The sequence below is a fragment of the Anomaloglossus baeobatrachus genome, chromosome 8 (assembly GCF_048569485.1).
Source record: "Anomaloglossus baeobatrachus isolate aAnoBae1 chromosome 8, aAnoBae1.hap1, whole genome shotgun sequence".
In the NCBI taxonomy this organism is placed as follows: domain Eukaryota; kingdom Metazoa; phylum Chordata; class Amphibia; order Anura; family Aromobatidae; genus Anomaloglossus; species Anomaloglossus baeobatrachus.
In genome coordinates, this window is record NC_134360.1 from 74,953,245 (window position 1) to 74,973,495 (window position 20,251).

Genomic DNA, 20,251 nt, shown 5'->3' on the forward strand with positions numbered 1-20,251 from the left:
CCCCGCCACCGCACACGTTGGCCACTTGGCTCGGCCCGGCCCCGCATGCGTTGGCCACTCGGCTTGGCCCCGCCCTTCGCACGCGTTGGCCACTCAGCCCCACCCCTGCACACGTTGGCCGCTCAGCCCCGCTCCCTCACACGTTGGCCACTCGGCCCCGCCCCCCCCGCACACGTTGGACGCTCGGCCACGCACCTGCTCTTGTTGGATGCTTGGCCCCGCCACCCCGCAAACATTGGGCACCTATACACCTCCCCCCACACACATTGCGCACCTATACACCTCCCCCCAGGACTACTCCACCTATTAGACACCTCCCCCCAGGACTACTCCACCTATTAGACACCTCCCCCCCAGGACTACTTCACCTATTAGACACCTCCCTCCCAGGACTACTCCACCTATTGGACACCTTCCCCCAGGACTACTCCACCTATTAGACACCTCCCTCCCAGGACTACTCCACCTATTGCACACCTCCCCCCCAGGACTACTCTACCTATTGGACACCTCCCCCCAGGACTACTCTACCTATTGGACACCTCCCCCCTGGACTACTCCACCTATTGGACACCTCCCCCCCAGGACTACTCCACCTATTGGACACCTCCCCCCAGGACTACTCCACCTATTGGACACCTCCCCCCAGGACTACTCCACCTATTAGACACCTCCCCCCAGGACTACTCCTCCTATTAGACTCCTCTCCCCCCAGGACTACTCCTCCTATTAGACTCCTCTCCCCCCAGGACTACACCTATTAGACTCCTCTCCCCCAGGACTACTCCTCCTATTAGACTCCTCTCCCCCCACCCCAGGACTACTCCTCCTATTATACTCCTTTCTCCCCATGACTACTCCTCCTATTATACTCCTCTCCCCCCAGGACTAATCCTCCTATTATCCTCCTCTCCCCCCAGGACTACTCCCCCTAATATCCTCCTCTCCCCCCAGGACTACACCTCCTATTATACTCCTCTCTCCCCAGGACTACTCCTCCTATTATACTCCTCTCCCCCCAAGGACTAATCCTCCTATTATACTCCTCTCCCCCCAGGACTAATCCCCCTATTAGACTTCTCTCCCCCCAGGACTAATCCTCCTATTATACTCCTCTCCCCCCAGGACTACTCCTCCTATTATCCTCCTCTACCCCCAGGACTACTCCCCCTATTATCCTCCTCTCCCCCCAGGACTCCTCCTCCTATTATACTCCTCCCCCCCACCCCAGGACTACTCCTCCTATTATACTCCTCTCTCTCCAGGACTACTCCTCCTATTATACTACTCTCTCTCCAGGACTACTACTCCTATTATACTCCTCTCCCCCAGGACTCCTCCTCCTATTATCCTCCTCTCTCCCCAGGACTACTCCTCCTATTATACTCCTCTCCCCCAGGACTCCTCCTCCTATTATACTCCTCTCCCCCCAGGACTAATCCTCCTATTATACTCCTCTCCCCCCAGGACTAATCCTCCTATTATACTCCTCTCTCGCCAGGACTCCTCCTCCTATTATCCTCCTCTCCCCCCAGGACTACTCCCCCTATTATCCTCCTCTCCCCCCAGGACTACTCCTCCTATTATCCTCCTCTCCCCCCAGGACTACTCCTCCTATTATCCTCCTCTCCCCCCAGGACTACTCCCCCTATTATCCTCCTCTCCCCCCAGGACTACTCCCCCTATTATCCTCCTCTCCCCCCAGGACTACTCCTCCTATTATACTCCTCTCCCCCAGGACTCCTCCTCCTATTATACTCCTCTCCCCCCAGGACTAATCCTCCTATTATACTCCTCTCCCCCCAGGACTAATCCTCCTATTATACTCCTCTCTCGCCAGGACTCCTCCTCCTATTATCCTCCTCTCCCCCCAGGACTACTCCCCCTATTATCCTCCTCTCCCCTCAGGACTACTCCTCCTATTATACTCCTCTCTCTCCAGGACTACTCCCCCTATTATCCTCCTCTCCCCCCAGGACTACTCCTCCTATTATACTCCTCCCCCCCCACCCCAGGACTACTCCTCCTATTATACTCCTCTCTCTCCAGGACTACTACTCCTATTATACTCCTCTTCACCCAGGACTACTCCTCCTATTATACTCCTCTCCCCCCACCCCAAGACTACTCCTATTATACTCCTACTCCTCATATTATACTCCTCTCCCCCAGGACTCCTCCTCCTATTATACTCCTCTCCCCCCAAGGACTAATCCTCCTATTATACTCCTCTCCCCCCAGGACTACTCCTCCTATTATACTCCTACTCCTCATATTATACTCCTCTCCCCCAGGACTCCTCCTCCTATTATACTCCTCTCCCCCCAAGGACTAATCCTCCTATTATACTCCTCTCCCCCCAGGACTAATCCTCCTATTATACTCCTCTCCCCCCAGGACTAATCCTCCTATTATACTCCTCTCCCCCCAGGACTACTCCTCCTATAATCCTCCTCTCCCCTCAGGAGTACTCCCCCTATTAGACTCCTCTCCCCCCAGTACTTCTCTTCCTATTATACTCCTCTCCTTCCACCCCAGGACTACTCCTCCTATTATACTCCTCTCTCTCCAGGACTACTCCTCCTATTATACTCCTCTCTCTCCAGGACTACTCCTCCTATTATACTCCTCTCCCACCAGGAATAATCCTCCTATTATACTCCTCTCTCCCCAGGACTAATCCTCCTATTATACTCCTCTCCCCCAGGACTACTCCTCCTATTATCCTCCTCTCCCTCCAGGACTACTCCCCCTATTAGACTCCTCTCCCCCCAGGACTACTCCTCCTATTATACTCCTCTCCCCCCACCCCAGGACTACTCCTCCTATTATACTCCTCTCTCCCCAGGACTACTCCTCCTATTATACTCCTCTCCCCCCAGGACTACTCCTCCTATTATACTCCTCTCTCCGCAGGACTACTTCTCCTATTATACTCCTCTCCCCCCAGGACTACTCCTCCTATTATCCTCCTCTCCCCCCAGGACTACTCCTCCTATTATCCTCCTATCTCCCCGGGACTACTCCCCCTATTATCATCCTCTCCCCCCAGGACTACTCCTTCTATTATACTCCTCACCTCCAGGACTACTCCTCCTATTATCCTCCTCACCTCCAGGACTACTCCTCCTATTATACTCCTCTCTCCCCAGGACTACTCCTCCTATTATACTCCTCTCCCTCCAGGACTACTACTCCTATTATACTCCTCTCCCCCCAGGACTACTCCTCCTATTATACTCCTCCTATTATAGTCCTCCTATTATACTCCTCTCTGAGGGGTGCGCAGCATGGGGGATGGAGCATGATGGGGGGTGCACAGCATGGGGGGATGAAGCACAATGGGGGGTGCGCAGCATGGGGGGATGAAGCATGATGGGGGGTGCGCAGCATGGGGGGATGAAGCACGATAGTGGTGTGCAGCATGGAGGATGGAGCATGATGGGGGTGCGCAGCATGGAAGATGGAGCACGATGGGGGTGCGCAGCATGGGGGATGGAGCACGATAGGGGGTGCGCAGCATGGGGGATGGAGCACGATGGGGGTGCACACCTCCCCCCAAAACACACACACCGCCACACACACACTGGGAACCACAAACTGCTCAGGACCGGAATGCCGGCGAGTGTGGATGACGTCGGACCTGTCATTCACCACAGCTAGAGAAGAAGGAGAACAAAGATGGCCGAAAGAGGAGGCGCCGGCACAGGAGAACGGAGACGCCCATTAGGCCCTATTGCACTGTAGCGCGACCGTTAGGTAAGTATTATAAAGTGTTTTTTATGTTGTAACAGTGGCCTGGGCTCTTATATACAGCATGTTAGAACGCTGTATATAAGAGCCCACTGGTGGTGGCCGCAGCTTATAGGCCGAAAAAGTGGTGACAGGTTCCCTTTAAACAAATTCCAAAAAGTACTTAGTATCTTTATATGGAACTATAAAAGGCCAAAAGTGAACAAAAATATTTTACTTAAACAGAAAAAATGTATTTAGTTACTAGAAATCTTATAGCTTCTAATTGGAGGAAACCTGCGGTGCCCACTGTCTCTGAGGTCATAGAGACTACTTCTCTTCACAACTTTAAGAAGTGCTTTGCTACAATTAACAATGCCTTTGCCTCTTATTACCGAAGATGGGATCACTGGAATAGTTTAGTACAAGGTATTACATAAATATATTATTTATAACTACTTAAACACACTTTTTATAGCATGAATCCTTTTATTCAAACCTTCAGTCATGCTTTCTTGACAATATGCTTAAATTCCTAGAATAGAAGCCTGTTAACATGGTTGAGATTTGTCTTGTCAATTGTTCTTCCTTTTACCCATGTCCCCTTCACCTTATTTTTTCCTTGTCTCTCCCTCCCCAATAAAGCAATTACTTTTAGCCCCCCCCCCTTATCTTTTCCTATACCTCTCCCCTTCCTCCGATCAAAAGTTGTCATACCTTGGATCTCTACAGTATGCTACGCATAATAACATCTTGATTGTGTGGATTTGATATGTTATTCTGTTACCCTTATTTTAATTAATAAAAATATATGAAAACAGGTGCACACTGAACATGAAACATAGTAACATTAGAAAGTTACAGAGTGCAGCTGTTTTCTTTTTTGTTTCTGTTTCATGTTCAGTTTGCACCTGTTCACATTAGAGAGGTAGGATGTGCCATCAGTCTGTTTCTTAGATTACACGACTGTGTTTTGACTTATCCTAGAAATTCGGTCCAGTTATGCTAATCACACCCTGATCAGAATGTGGAGAGGATTGAAAATATATCTCTCCGTTCTGTTATTCTGTGGATATCACACCACATTCCGATGTCATCCCATTTTTTTCACGAACCCATTGATTTGCATGGCCGAGTGCGATCTGATTTACTGTGAAGTCAAAAGCATATTTGTCAGCTCTGTTCCCTACAGAGTAGTGCTAGCTGGCGGGTGGCTGCACAGTGACAGTGTAGGATGACTCCGATGTGCCAGGAATAGCCTGCTTCTCTAGGACCCAGCGCTGCTGGCGGAGGTGGAGCTTCTGCTCTGAAGCCTGGAAATGAAAGTAGTGAAAGGTTCTGGGTAGAGAATCAGCTTCTATAGCAACATATGCTTCATCCCAGCACGCGTTTTGTACAAAAGCCTTGCTGATCCTGCGGAGAAACCCATGCCTATGTCTGATCAGCTGCTAAGGTAGGAAGGGGTGGTCTGCGGGGGGCCATGTCTGCTCTTCCCAGACTACTACATGGTGGAGCAGGAAGTTTGTTACCGGCAGGAGAGCTGCGTCCTACATCCTGTACGTCACATCGCATGCCCTCAGTCTGCACGTTACACGTAACCGTCACCCGTAAGGAGCTTCGCTGCTTTGTGGTGGAACAAGTGCCCACATTCTCCGCCAGGGCCTGTTCACACTGGCAAATAATAAGACTGGGGCGACACGGAGACTTTGGCCACAATGGGCATAGACATAGAGTGCAGTGTAGCCCCCAGTCTAAAAAACATACCATTAGCGGACATATCATTGGTGCAACCTGTGCAGCCACACAAGGGCCCGAGAGGTTGGGGGCCCATTTCTACCTCCGAAGAAGGTGCAATTGTGCATTTTAGGAGCTCTTGTAATGCAAAGGGCCCATACATTGTTCTTGCACAGGGACCCTTTTCTGTCTATGTCTGCCAATGGTCTCAGATAGTCACACACGACGTGTGACCCATGTGCAACCTGGATGATTCACCTGCAGCAAAATCAGAGCTGTAAAATAGTGGTGAGACTTCCATGAGAGTTGCTGCTGTAGCCCCGCCCTCTATGCTAGAACCTGTCATGTTGGATAACGCTATTATCCTGCAGATATGGGGTTAATCTTATATGGTTAGGCTGTAAATCGTATAGGCTGGCCGGTGTGGCTAGTCATCGTGAGTGGCGGCTGTCAGCATATCCATCACTTTCACAGATGAGCAGTACCCAGCCCGGCAGCTCCGTAACAGAGCTGCTGCCTTCTGCTCCGAGAACAGCTGATCAGTGGGGTATCGGACCGATCCTGAGGATTGACCATCAATGTTAACGCAGTGGACAACCCCTTTCACTAATTACAGACTTCCCTGTGGCTGAGATAGGAGATGACAGTTGGTGCTCCTGACATTCTGTGGAGGAGCTTGAGGCAGATGGAGACATTCTGCTGCAAGTTCACCATAGAACTTTATCAGCACCAACTGCTATCTCCTATCTCAGCAATGAGAAAATCTGTCCTCACCGAAGACCAATATTGTCTGTGAATCAAGAATTTTGAGAATGAATGATCAGTCCAGGAGGAGAAAGAAGCAGATTTCCCTGATAAGATATATTACAAATTTCTTATATTCATGCGTACTATTGATTTGTGGGAAAAACAAACAATGACTTTTTTTAATCTCTAATCATAGATGAATTGTCCATTTAGTTCAGGTTGCAGCCAGTGCGCACATCACAGTCCTCTCTTGGATGTCCAAATTAAGCCTGATTTAAAGTACACCTGTCACCAGGTCAAAAGTGACCCATTTTTTTTTATCTAACTGTATTCCTGCTGCTCCCATTTTTTTAATTTAAATCCACCAAACAGTTCCAAAGATGTGGACCTTTTTATTATTATTATTATTTATTTATTTGTCAGATTTGTATGCTGCCCTTCTCCTGAGACTCGGAACAGCTCACATATATTCAGCAACACTGTCCCATTGGGGCTCACAATCTAAATTCCCTATTGGTATGTCTTTTGGAGTGTGGGAGGAAACCGGAGTACCCGGAGGAAACCCACGCAAACACAGGGAGAACATACAAACTCCTTGCAGATGATGTCCTTGGTGGGAATTGAACCCAGGACCCCAGCGTTGCAAGGCTGCAGTGCTAACCACTGAGCCACCGTGCCGCTAACATTAATATTAATGCTAATATTAATAATCTTTAACAAGGGGGCATGGCTAACAGGTAATTATGTAGAGCAGCCTAAAGACACACCCCGAGGATCCTGTGAGCCACACCACAGAGGATCCTGTGAGACACATCTCAGCAGATCCGGTGAGACAGGCCCCAGAGGATCCTTTTAGACACGCCCCAGAGGATCCAGTGAGACACATCCCAGAGGATCCTGTGAGACACGCCCCAGAGCATCCTGTGAAACCCGCCCCAGAGACTCCCGTGAGCCACGACCCTAGGGGAATCCTGTGAGCCACGACCCTAGGGGAATCCTGTGAGCCACACGCCAGAGGATCCTGTGAGGAGTCATGCTGCATAGAATCCTCTGAGACACATCTCAGCAGATGCAGTGAGACAGCCCCAGAGGATCCTGCAAGAAAAATCCCAGAGGATCTTGCGAGACACATCCCAGAGGATCCTGTGAGACATGCCCCAGAGAATTCTGAGACACCCCCAGGGGATCCTGTGAAACAGACCCCAGATGATCCTGTGAGACACACCCCAGAGGATCCTGTGACACCCCCCCAGAGAATCCTGTGAGCCACGCCCTAGAGGATCCTGTGAGACACATCTCAGAGGATCAGTTGAGGCACACACCCCTGTAAACACCTTTAAAAAAGCACAAAATAAAAAGGCCCTTATCTTTATGGTGGATTTAAAAAAATAAATAAATAAAAAAAAAATAAATACCCAGGGGAGTGGTGGAAATGAAATAAGAGGTAAAACTGGTCATTTCTGGCCTGATGACAGGTCCTCTTTAAACTATACTAAACAGATTGACCAGTATATGTGCTGAATTCTAAGAATCTATCACCATTGGTAACAGCACATTACTAGCACTCAAAACTGACTACATGAAAGAAGCCCAGCTCTGCATTATTCTTGTGCTGTATTACTAGTTCCGGCGCATTCAGGGTTAAAGCATTGTTGCTAGGTAGATGTCGATCTGCTCAGAGAGGAGGGTTTTGGGATTGATTTCTTCCGCTTTGCCGACATTTTCCTGAAGACCAACGACCATTCAGATGTGCAGTGTTAGGCGACGGCAAGATGGCGCCTGCAGTGGAGACAGTCGCGTCCAGCCCGGGTTCTCTAGCGGATGGATCTCTGCCGTAGCACGGCGGACTTTCCGCTTGGAGTTTGCCCCGGGTGGTCCTCGCATTGAGCCTGGTGGTCAGACATGGTGAATGCGCGCAGGTAATGGATGACCCCGTGTGATGGTAGCCTGCTGATGCCGCGAGTGTGGTGACCGGCGGGCGGTGCGCACTGCCGGCCTCCTCTGGGGTGACTGCCGGCCTCCCCCACATCTAGATCTGTAGGGACTAATCATGTCCTCCAAGAAAGGAGCAAAGAAAAAACGCAGCCATGCTGTGCAGCCTGCTGAGAACTCTGCGGAGCACGTAGTGTTTGGGCTGATGAGCGAATTGATCGCCAGAGGTATCGAAAAAGGTACGTACCGATGGTGTCTGCGAAAGAACGCCGATCCGCAAAGGACCGTCATTGTGGTGTTTGTCCCGTCAGACATGCCGGACGGCGTGATATGTTCTGTCATAGCTCGAGCCTTGAATCGTGGACTGGTGAGAATCGTGGACACGACGAAATCCGAAAACAACATGTATCGGTCAGTGCTGGTGGAGGCCGAAGGGATAATCGGGACGAATTCCTGCCCCACTCTCATCTGCTGTGAGGATAGCCCGCTGGGGTACTGGATAATGGTGTCTCCTGTGGAGGACGATGACATTCAACCAACGGGGCCAACAAAAGGGCTCCCCACTAAGGACGCTCCCCTCGCAATGGATGATACTGCTGCTGAGGATGCTCTCCCATCGAATGGGGCCCCTGCCACTGAGGATGCTCTCCCATCGAATGGGGCCCCTGCCACTGAGGATGCTCTCCCATCGAATGGGGCCCCTGCCACTGAGGATGCTCTCCCATCGAATGGGGCCCCTGCCACTGAGGATGCTCTCCCATCGAATGGGGCCCCTGCCGCTGAGGATGCTCTCCCATCGAATGGGGCCCCTGCCGCTGAGGATGCTCTCCCATCGAATGGGGCCCCTGCCGCTGAGGATGCTCTCCCATCGAATGGTGCCGCTGAGGATGCTCTCCTATCGAATAGTGCCCCTGCCGCTAAGGATGCTCCCCCATCCAATGGGGCCCCTGCCGCTGAGGATGCTCCCCCATCCAATGGGGCCCCTGCCGCTGAGGATGCTCCCCCATCCAATGGTGCCCCTGCCGCTAAGGATGCTCCCCCATCCAATGGTGCCCCTGCCGCTAAGGATGCTCCCCCATCCAATGGTGCCCCTGCCGCTAAGGATGCTCCCCCATCCAATGGTGCCCCTGCCGCTAAGGATGCTCCCCCATCCAATGGTGCCCCTGCCGCTAAGGATGCTCCCCCATCCAATGGTGCCCCTGCCGCTAAGGATGCTCTCCCATCCAATGGTGCCCCTGCCGCTGAGGATGCTCCCCCATCCAATGGTGCCCCTACCGCTGAGGATGCTCCCCCGACAAAGGATGTTCCCCCTTTGAAGGACGCCCCTGCTGCTAATGATGTTCCCCCCACAAAGGATGCTTCCCCCGCAAAGGATGACCCTATTGCTAATAATGCTCCCCCCGCAAAGGATGACCCTATTGCTACAGATTCTCTCCCTGCAAAGGATGCCCCTACTGCTAAGGATACTTCCCCATCGAAGGATGCCCCTGCTGCTATGGTTTCTCCCCCCACAAAAAATACACCTACCAGTAAGGATGCTCTCCCATCCAAGGGCGCCCCTGCCGCTAAGAATAATCCCGCATCCAAGGGCGGCCCTTCCGCTAAGGATAATCCCCCATCCAAGGATGCCCCTGCCGCTAAGGATAATGCCCCATCCAAGGCCGCCCCTGCCGCTAAGAATAATCCCGCATCCAAGGGCGGCCCTTCCGCTAAGGATAATCCCCCATCCAAGGGCGCCCCTTCCGTTAAGGATAATCCCCCATCCAAGGGCGCCCCTTCCGTTAAGGATAATCCCCCATCCAAGGGCGCCCCTGCCGCTAAGGATAATCACCCATCCAAGGGCGCCCCTGCCGCTAAGGATAATCCCCCATCCAAGGGCGCCCCTGCCGCTAAGGATAATCCCCCATCCAATGGTGCCCCTGCCGCCAACGATAATCTTCCATCCAAGGGCGCCCCTGCCGCTAATGATAATCCCCCATCCAAGGGCGCCCCTGCCGCTAATGATAATCCCCCATCCAAGGGCACCCCTGCCGCTAATGATAATGCCCCATCCAAGGGCGCCCCTGCTGCTAATGATTCTCTCTCCATAAAGGATGCCCCTGCCACTAAGCATGCTTCCCCATCAAAGGGTGCCCCTGCAACTAAGTGTGCTCCTCCATCAAAGGGCGCCCCTGCTGCTAAGAATGCTCGCTCCTCAAAGAACGCCCCTACCAGTAATAATGCTCGCTCATCGAAGGGCGCCCCTGCCACAAAGACTGCTCCCCCTTTGAAGGGGGCTCCTACCATTATGGATTCTCCCCCATTGAAGGGCACCCCTGCTGCTACGGATGCTCCCTCTGTAAAGGGTTTCCATGCTGCTAAGAATGCTCCTCTAGCAAAGGGGGCTCCTGCCGTTCAGACTTCTCCCCCTGCAAATGACGCCCCTGCCATTAAGGATGTTCCTGCCATCAAGAAATCTATCCCCACAAATAACGAATTTCATTCCAAAGGTTTTTCTGTCCCGAGGGACAATTTTCTTGAGGAGGGACCTCAGATTGCTCATCGTGGTCTCCCGGTGAGAGTAATCTTCTCCGCAGAGGACGCTCTTCCTTCCAAGACACCGTCCCCAGTAAAGGACTTGTTCCCTGCCAAGGGGCTTCCAGCTGCTAAATATCCGTCTCCTATAATGGGGCTTCCAGCTGCGGCGGAGCCTTCCCCTACACAAGAGCTGCCAGTGATGGTGACCAGAGACGGAAAATCACATCCGAGATGGATAAGTGGCCAGAGTCTGCAGATGTCGGGACAGAGCAGAGCAAGCTTTGGAAGAATATTAATAAAGCCAAGTCCAGTCCTTACTTTTGAGAATACGAGTCGTCCGGGGCTCCCTGCTGTAAACTTGCCTGAGCCGGCAATAAAAGTCAGATCTGATGTTCATAGAGGTGAGACGCTGAATGACTGAGGGGGGAGACGCTCATACAGGGGTCTCCTCCGTGTATTGAGACCTACCTTTTAAAGGCTGCAAATGGGATTCTTTGTCTTAAAGTGGACTATCCCTTTAAGGCTTTGGCTACGCGGTGACTTTGGCTATAAACAGGACACTCTCACAAAGATGGCGGTATGCTGGGGCTACACAGCGCAAGTGCTGGAGGTCACAGTGCCACAAGCAAGTTGGAAAAACAAACTGCTTTCAACTTTTGCCGACTTGCTTGCAGGTCCCAATGTGCACCATATTGTGATGTAGCAGCGACATTCAGCGATCTATGGCCTCTGTCACTGCCTAAGTTGCCTTGTGGCTCCAGCCTTAACAGGGCCCTTGGTGTCTGCTGGGGGCTGCATGTAGAGTTTAATTATCAATCAATTAATGTGTATTGGAAAAAAGGCTGCGGTTAAGATCCAGAAAGTCAATGGTATACAGGCTGCACTGCCGAAAAATGGAAACGTGCTGGTGAGCAATGCCATGTGCAACCTAGTGTCGCTCATTAGATGTGCTGGGGAGCTTACTCTTACATTTATTGGCCAATATCTTAAAGGGGTTGTCCACTACTTTAACATTGATAGCCTAACCTTAGGGTAGGTCATCGTCTGATTAACCGGGGTCCGACACCCAGTCCGCCCACCGATCAGCTGTTTTTGGCAGCAGGCATCCGGAAATTCTCAGTTCCGGAGCTGCCCCATCCTCTGACCGCGGCCGGGAGCTGCATATCTGCCGCCTATTGATTTGAATAGGAGACAGATGTGCCGTATCTGGCACCGGCCGCTATCAGAAGACTGGGCAATTCTGGAACTGAGCATTTCCAACCGCCGGCACCAAGAATAGCTGATCTCGGTGTTGGACCCCGGTCGATCAGACATTGATGACCTATCCTAAGGATAAGCCATCAATGTAAAAGTAGTGGACAACCCCTTTAAGATACCGACCAGTATATGTCAATCTCTCCAGAATGAATATTAGGCCGGGGCCACACGGGGATTACTGCGATCTTAGCATGACACTCAGCTCGTGGTGGTAGCACAGCAGGAGCCGAGTGTTAAGTGAGTGTCCATGCGACTGAGGTGCGATCGGACCTCAGCTGCGGGGGGCGGGCCAGCACTGCGGAGGAGAGGGTGGGATTTATCTCCCTCTCTCCTCCGGAGCCTGCTATTGCCATTCTCGCCCTGCACTCGCAGTGCACCGGTGTTCTACAAGTGCAGTGCGATCTTTCTTTGTCTCGCCCCATACACGTGAATGGATGTCAGAGAAAGAGTCTCGCATTACAGTCGCAGCATAGGGCTGAGAAAATAATCGCTCATGTGTGCTGGGACATAGGTGAATATTCAGGATGAAAAAAGTCCAGCACAGTCCTCAAGTTGCAATTAAAAAATGTCTTTTATTTGATAAATCCATTAAAAATAAGTGGCGTACAAAGCGGTCAGCTAGAATAGTATAGGGGACGTAGAGAGGAACCCTACAGAACTACGCGTTTCGACACAGTCTTAATCATGTTCTGAAAAGGAAAGAGTGTCGGTTTCCTATAAGGTGTAACACACACCCACTTTAATTATATGCACATGTCGACATTTGGAAGTCTATCACATTAGATGTTCACATTAGTAAGTGCATGGAATGCGGTTTTCAGAAAAAATATAGTTAAATAAAAGGCAGAAATATTGAAAAATGGAAAAAGGGGAAGAGAAAGGAAAATAAAGGGCAAGAGAAAGAAGAAAGGAAAACAGCATATATGAAATAAAGGGAGTGATGAAATAAAAAAATGCTGTTAAAATGTATCTTATACAGATAAATATTTCTGGCAGGTGCATACAATATAGATTAGATTTATACATTTAAAAGGATCTATTTTATGAGTAATTTGCAAATTAATACAGTTAGGTCCAGAAATATTTGGACAGTGACATAATTTTCGCGAGTTGGGCTCTGCATGCCACCACATTGGATTTGAAATGAAACCTCTACAACAGAATTCAAGTGCAGATTGTAACGTTTAATTTGAAGGTTTGAACAAAAATATCTGATAGAAATTGTAGGAATTGTCACATTTCTTTACAAACACTCCACATTTTAGGAGGTCAAAAGTAATTGGACAAATAAACCAAACCCAAACAAAATATTTTTATTTTCAATATTTTGTTGCGAATCCTTTGGAGGCAATCACTGCCTTAAGTCTGGAACCCATGGACATCACCAAACGCTGGGTTTCCTCCTTCTTAATGCTTTGCCAGGCCTTTACAGCCGCAGCCTTCAGGTCTTGCTTGTTTGTGGGTCTTTCCGTCTTAAGTCTGGATTTGAGCAAGTGAAATGCATGCTCAATTGGGTTAAGATCTGGTGATTGACTTGGCCATTGCAGAATGTTCCATTTTTTTGCACTCATGAACTCCTGGGTAGCTTTGGCTGTATGCTTGGGGTCATTGTCCATCTGTACTATGAAGCGCCGTCCGATCAACTTTGCGGCATTTGGCTGAATCTGGGCTGAAAGTATATCCCGGTACACTTCAGAATTCATCCGGCTACTCTTGTCTGCTGTTATGTCATCAATAAACACAAGTGACCCAGTGCCATTGAAAGCCATGCATGCCCATGCCATCACGTTGCCTCCACTATGTTTTACAGAGGATGTGGTGTGCCTTGGATCATGTGCCGTTCCCTTTTTTCTCCAAACTTTTTTCTTCCCATCATTCTGGTACAGGTTGATCTTTGTCTCATCTGTCCATAGAATACTTTTCCAGAACTGAGCTGGCTTCATGAGGTGTTTTTCAGCAAATTTAACTCTGGCCTGTCTATTTTTGGAATTGATGAATGGTTTGCATCTAGATGTGAATCCTTTGTATTTACTTTCATGGAGTCTTCTCTTTACTGTTGACTTAGAGACAGATACACCTACTTCACTGAGAATGTTCTGGACCTCAGTTGATGTTGTGAACGGGTTCTTCTTCACCAAAGAAAGTATGCGGCGATCATCCACCACTGTTGTCATCCGTGGACGCCCAGGCCTTTTTGAGTTCCCAAGCTCACCAGTCAATTCCTTTTTTCTTAGAATGTACCCGACTGTTGATTTTGCTACTCCAAGCATGTCTGCTATCTCTCTGATGGATTTTTTCTTTTTTTTCAGCCTCAGGATGTTCTGCTTCACCTCAATTGAGAGTTCCTTAGACCACATGTTGTCTGGTCACAGCAACAGCTTCCAAATGCAAAACCACACACCTGTAATCAACCCCAGACCTTTTAACTACTTCATTGATTACAGGTTAACGAGGGAGACGCCTTCAGAGTTAATTGCAGCCCTTAGAGTCCCTTGTCCAATTACTTTTGGTCCCTTTAAAAAGAGGAGGCTATGCATTACAGAGCTATGATTCCTAAACCCTTTCTCCGATTTGGATGTGAAAACTCTCATATTGCAGCTGGGAGTGTGCACTTTCAGCCCATATTATATATAGAATTGTATTTCTGAACATGTTTTTGTAAACAGCTAAAATAACAAAACTTGTGTCACTGTCCAAATATTTTTGGACCTAACTGTATATTCATAAATATATATTATCTGCAACTGCCAGTCTGATCCCAATCCACATATAAAATATTAATCAGTAAATGATTATGTTTAGTAAATAATTATCCTTTATCATACATGTTATAAGTTGCACAGTATTATGTATTTATTATCCGTATATTATCTATATAAATAGATTTTTTAGTAGTCAAATGTCAATATAATATAGTAGTATTATCTCATTTGTTTTATTGTTATCTTTTTATTCTTGTTTTTTTATTTTTTATTGTTTTGTTTTTTTATTTTCTCATATATTTATTATTTTTTTATATATACTATTTTACCGCACATTCATTGTATATAGAGTTTTATTCTTTCCCAGTTGAACATAAGTGTATAATATCATAACATACATTATAGACTCCACAATAATAAGAGTTTCAATATATTCCATTTATATGTGTTATTTTTTGTTATTCAATTGTTTTTCAATAGTTTTTGTAAGAGGTTTATATTGTGGTATATATGTCTGTGTATTTGTTTGGGGGGAAAAAAAAAAAGAGAAAAATTTGTATTTATCATGTTTAGATCTTTCATATCACGAATCGGTCATATAATTTGATATAAGAACAAGACAAGGTGATTAAAACTAAGTCCTAAGAAAGAGAATAAAAATTCTATTTTTCTCTTTTTTTTTTTTTTTCCCCCCAAACAAATACACAGACATATATACCACAATATAAACCTCTTAGAACTTACAGAGCAACACAATGGAACATACAAAAAACTATTGAAAAACAATTGAATAACACAAAAAATAACACATATAAATGGAATATATTGAAACTCTTATTATTGTGGAGTCTATAATGTATGTTATGATATTATACACTTATGTTCAACTGGGAAAGAATAAAACTCTATATACAATGAATGTGCGGTAAAATAGTATATATAAAAAAATAATAAATATATGAGAAAATAAAAAAACAAAACAATAAAAAAACAAGAATAAAAAGATAACAATAAAACAAATGAGATAATACTACTATATTATATTGACATTTGACTACTAAAAGAAATCTATTTATATAGACAAATTTTTGCCACAATTTATATTATAGTTTTGCGAGGTTCCATTCAGATGTGTATATTTGTGGAACAAAATTTTTTTTTTGCAAAGTGCTTCTATGGTCCTACCTATTTGACAGATATAACTTGGATTCGATACAATGAATATGGTAAAACTAGATTCTACTATCCATAAATTAAAATAAATATAAGAAATAGATGATAGGTCGGTTTTTACGGTGTTTTTTTTTTTTTGTGTGCTCCTTGCCCTGCTCTATAGGTCCATCGCGGATAATAAATACATAATACTGTGCAACTTATAACATGTATGATAAAGGATAATTATTTACTAAACGTAATAATTTACTGATTAATATTTTATATGTGGATTGGGATCAGACTGGCAGTTGCAGATAATATATATTTCTGAATAATATATTAATTTGCAAATTACTCATATAAAATAGATCCTTTTAAATGTATAAATCTAATCTATATTGTATGCCCCTGCCAGCTGCAGAAATATTTATCTGTATACGATACATTTTAACAGCATTTTTTTATTTCATCACTCCCTTTATTTCATATATGCTGTTTTCCTTTCTTCTTTCTCTTGCCCTTTATTTTCCTTTCTCTTCCCCTTTTTCCATTTTTCAATATTTCTGCCTTTTATTTAACTATATTTTTTCTGAAAACCGCATTCCATGCACTTACTAATGTGAACATCTAATGTGATAGACTTCCAAATGTCGACATGTGCATATGATTAAGGTGGGTGTGTGTTACACCTTATAGGAAACAGACACTCTTTCCTTTTCAGAACATGATTAAGACTGTGTTGAAACGCGTAGTTCTGTGGGGTTCTTCTCTACGTCCCCTATACTCTTCTAGCTGACCGCTTTGTACACCACTTATTTTTAACGGATTTATCAAATAAAAGAAAATTTTTTTAATTGCAACTTGAGGACTGCGCTGTACTGTTTTTCATCCTGAATATGAGACTGGCAGCCTAGCCTTCCGTGCGCGGATCCACATATACAGCGGATTACAGCAACTCGGTGAGCTGATTTTCTCATTTATTTTCATAGGTTAATATTGGTCCGAGTGGAATGCAATGTTTTATCCCACTGCACTCGGTCCGATTTTCATGCCGTGTGTCTTAGGCTTTAGCCTCATACACCCACATGTATAGTGTCCATCCTGCAGTACGGTATTGGCCTCATACACCCACATGTATAGTGCTCATCATACTGTACTGTATTGGCCTCATACACCCACATGTATAGTGTACATCATGCAGTACGGTATTGGCCTCATACACCCACATGTATAGTGTCCATCATGCAGTACGGTATTGGCCTCATACACCCACATGTATAGTGTCCATCATGCAGTACGGTATTGGCCTCATACACCCACATGTATAGTGTCCATCATGCAGTACGGCATTGGCCTCATACACCCACATGTATAGTGCTCATCATACTGTACTGTATTGGCCTCATACACCCACATGTATAGTGTCCATCATGCAGTATGGTATTGGCCTCATACACCCACATGTATAGTGCTCATCATACTGTACTGTATTGGCCTCATACACCCACATGTATAGTGTCCATCATGCAGTACGGTATTGGCCTCATACACCCACATGTATAGTGTCCATCATGCAGTACGGTATTGGCCTCATACACCCACATGTATAGTGTCCATCATGCAGTACGGTATTGGCCTCATACACCCACATGTATAGTGTCCATCATGCAGTACGGTATTGGCCTCATACACCCACATGTATAGTGTCCATCATGCAGTACGGTATTGGCCTCATACACCCACATGTAGAGTGTCCATCATGCAGTACGGTATTGGCCTCATACACCCACATGTATAGTGTCCATCGTGCAGTACTGTATTGGCCTCATACACCCACATGTATAGTGTCCATCATGCAGTACGGTATTGGCCTCATACACCCACATGTATAGTGTCCATCATGCAGTACGGTATTGGCCTCATACACCCACATGTATAGTGTCCATCGTGCAGTAGTCTGAACAATATAAGTTGTGTGGATCTCCTTCAGTTCCACATGGAGCAGTTCAATAGTCCATAGATTTGATGGGCACCAGTTGAGGTAGCTGGACAGTTTTGCCCCAACATCCCCTGTCGTCCCCATGTATTAGCACCCGGTACCCAGGTGTTGTCCTACTCTGGTAGCCCTGGAAAAAGGTTCCTCTCCCAACGCGTTTGCACCTCAGCAGCGAGTCTGTAGTGGGAGAAACACGGCACAGCCAGGCACAAAGTATCAAAGTATACAGCTGCCGAGTATATGGAACTGCGAGGGAGACAGGAGGCTATACATCTGACACTGAGATGTACACACTATACAGGAGGAGGAGGCTATACATGTATGACACTGAGATGTAGACACTATACAGGAGGAGGAGGCTATACATGTATGACACTGAGATGTAGACACTATACAGGAGGAGGAGGCTATACATGTATGACACTGAGATGTAGACACTATACAGGAGGAGGAGGCTATACATCTGTGACACTGAGATGTAGACACTATACAGGAGGAGGAGGCTATACATCTGACACTGAGATGTAGACACTATACAGGAGGAGGAGGATATACATGTATGACACTGAGATGTAGACACTATACAGGAGGAGGAGGCTATACATGTATGACACTGAGATGTAGACACTATACAGGAGGAGGAGGCTATTCATCTGTGACACTGAGATGTAGACACTATACAGGAGGAGGAGGCTATACATCTGACACTGAGATGTAGACACTATACAGGAGGAGGAGGATATACATGTATGACACTGAGATGTAGACACTATACAGGAGGAGGAGGCTATACATGTATGACACTGAGATGTAGACACTATACAGGAGGAGGAGGCTATACATCTGTGACACTGAGATGTAGACACTATACAGGAGGAGGAGGCTATACATCTGACACTGAGATGTAGACACTATACAGGAGGAGGAGGATATACATGTATGACACTGAGATGTAGACACTATACAGGAGGAGGAGGCTATACATCTGTGACACTGAGATGTAGACACTATACAGGAGGAGGAGGCTATTCATCTGTGACACTGAGATGTAGACACTATACAGGAGGAGGAGGATATACATGTATGACACTGAGATGTAGACACTATACAGGAGGAGGAGGCTATACATGTATGACACTGAGATGTAGACACTATACAGGAGGAGGAGGCTATACATGTATGACACTGAGATGTAGACACTATACAGGAGGAGGATATACATGTATGACACTGAGATGTAGACACTATACAGGAGGAGGAGGATATACATGTATGACACTGAGATGTAGACACTATACAGGAGGAGGAGGCTATACATCTGACACTGAGATGTAGACACTATACAGGAGGAGGAGGCTATACATGTATGACACTGAGATGTAGACACTATACAGGAGGAGGCTATACATCTGACACTGAGATGTAGACACTATACAGGAGGAGGAGGCTATACATCTGACACTGAGATGTAGACACTATACAGGAGGGGGAGGCCATACATCTGTGACACTGAGATGTAGACACTATACAGGAGGGGGAGGCTATACATCTGACACTGAGATGTAGACACTATACAGGAGGAGGAGGCTATACATCTGACACTGAGATGTAGACACTATACAGGAGGAGGAGGCTATACATCTGTGACACTGAGATGTAGACACTATACAGGAGGAGGAGGCTATACATCTGACACTGAGATGTAGACACTATACAGGAGGAGGAGGCTATACATGTATGACACTGAGATGTAGACACTATACAGGAGGAGGAGGCTATACATGTATGACACTGAGATGTAGACACTATACAGGAGGAGGATATACATGTATGACACTGAGATGTAGACACTATACAGGAGGAGGAGACTATACATCTGACACTGAGATGTAGACACTATACAGGAGGAGGAGGCTATACATGTATGACACTGAGATGTAGACACTATACAGGAGGAGGCTATACATCTGACACTGAGATGTAGACACTATACAGGAGGAGGAGGCTATACATCTGACACTGAGATGTAGACACTATACAGGAGGGGGAGGCCATACATCTGTGACACTGAGATGTAGACACTATACAGGAGGGGGAGGCTATACATCTGACACTGAGATGTAGACACTATACAGGAGGAGGAGGCTATACATCTGACACTGAGATGTAGACACTATACAGGAGGAGGAGGCTATACATCTGTGACACTGAGATGTAGACACTATACAGGAGGAGGAGGCTATACATCTGACACTGAGATGTAGACACTATACAGGAGGAGGCTATACATCTGTGACACTGAGATGTAGACACTATACAGGAGGAGGAGGCTATACATCTGTGACACTGAGATGTAGACACTATACAGGAGGAGGAGGCTATACATCTGTGACACTGAGATGTAGACTCTATACAGGAGGAGGAGGCTATACATGTATGACACTGAGATGTAGACTCTATACAGGAGGAGGAGGCCATA

The 20,251-nt window shown here is 46.8% G+C and overlaps 1 protein-coding gene across 1 annotated transcript in view; it reads left to right on the forward strand.

Moving 5' to 3' along the window:
* The first annotated feature begins 8,027 nt into the window (after window positions 1–8,027).
* Window positions 8,028–20,251, forward strand: part of LOC142250027 (uncharacterized) — a 257,435-nt gene continuing 245,211 nt past the window's right edge. Inside the window, exon 1 of the mRNA XM_075322090.1 lies at window positions 8,028–11,063. Coding sequence (XP_075178205.1) covers window positions 8,264–11,063 — 2,800 coding nt within the window. The 5' untranslated portion in view covers window positions 8,028–8,263. The remainder of the gene's footprint in view (window positions 11,064–20,251) is intronic.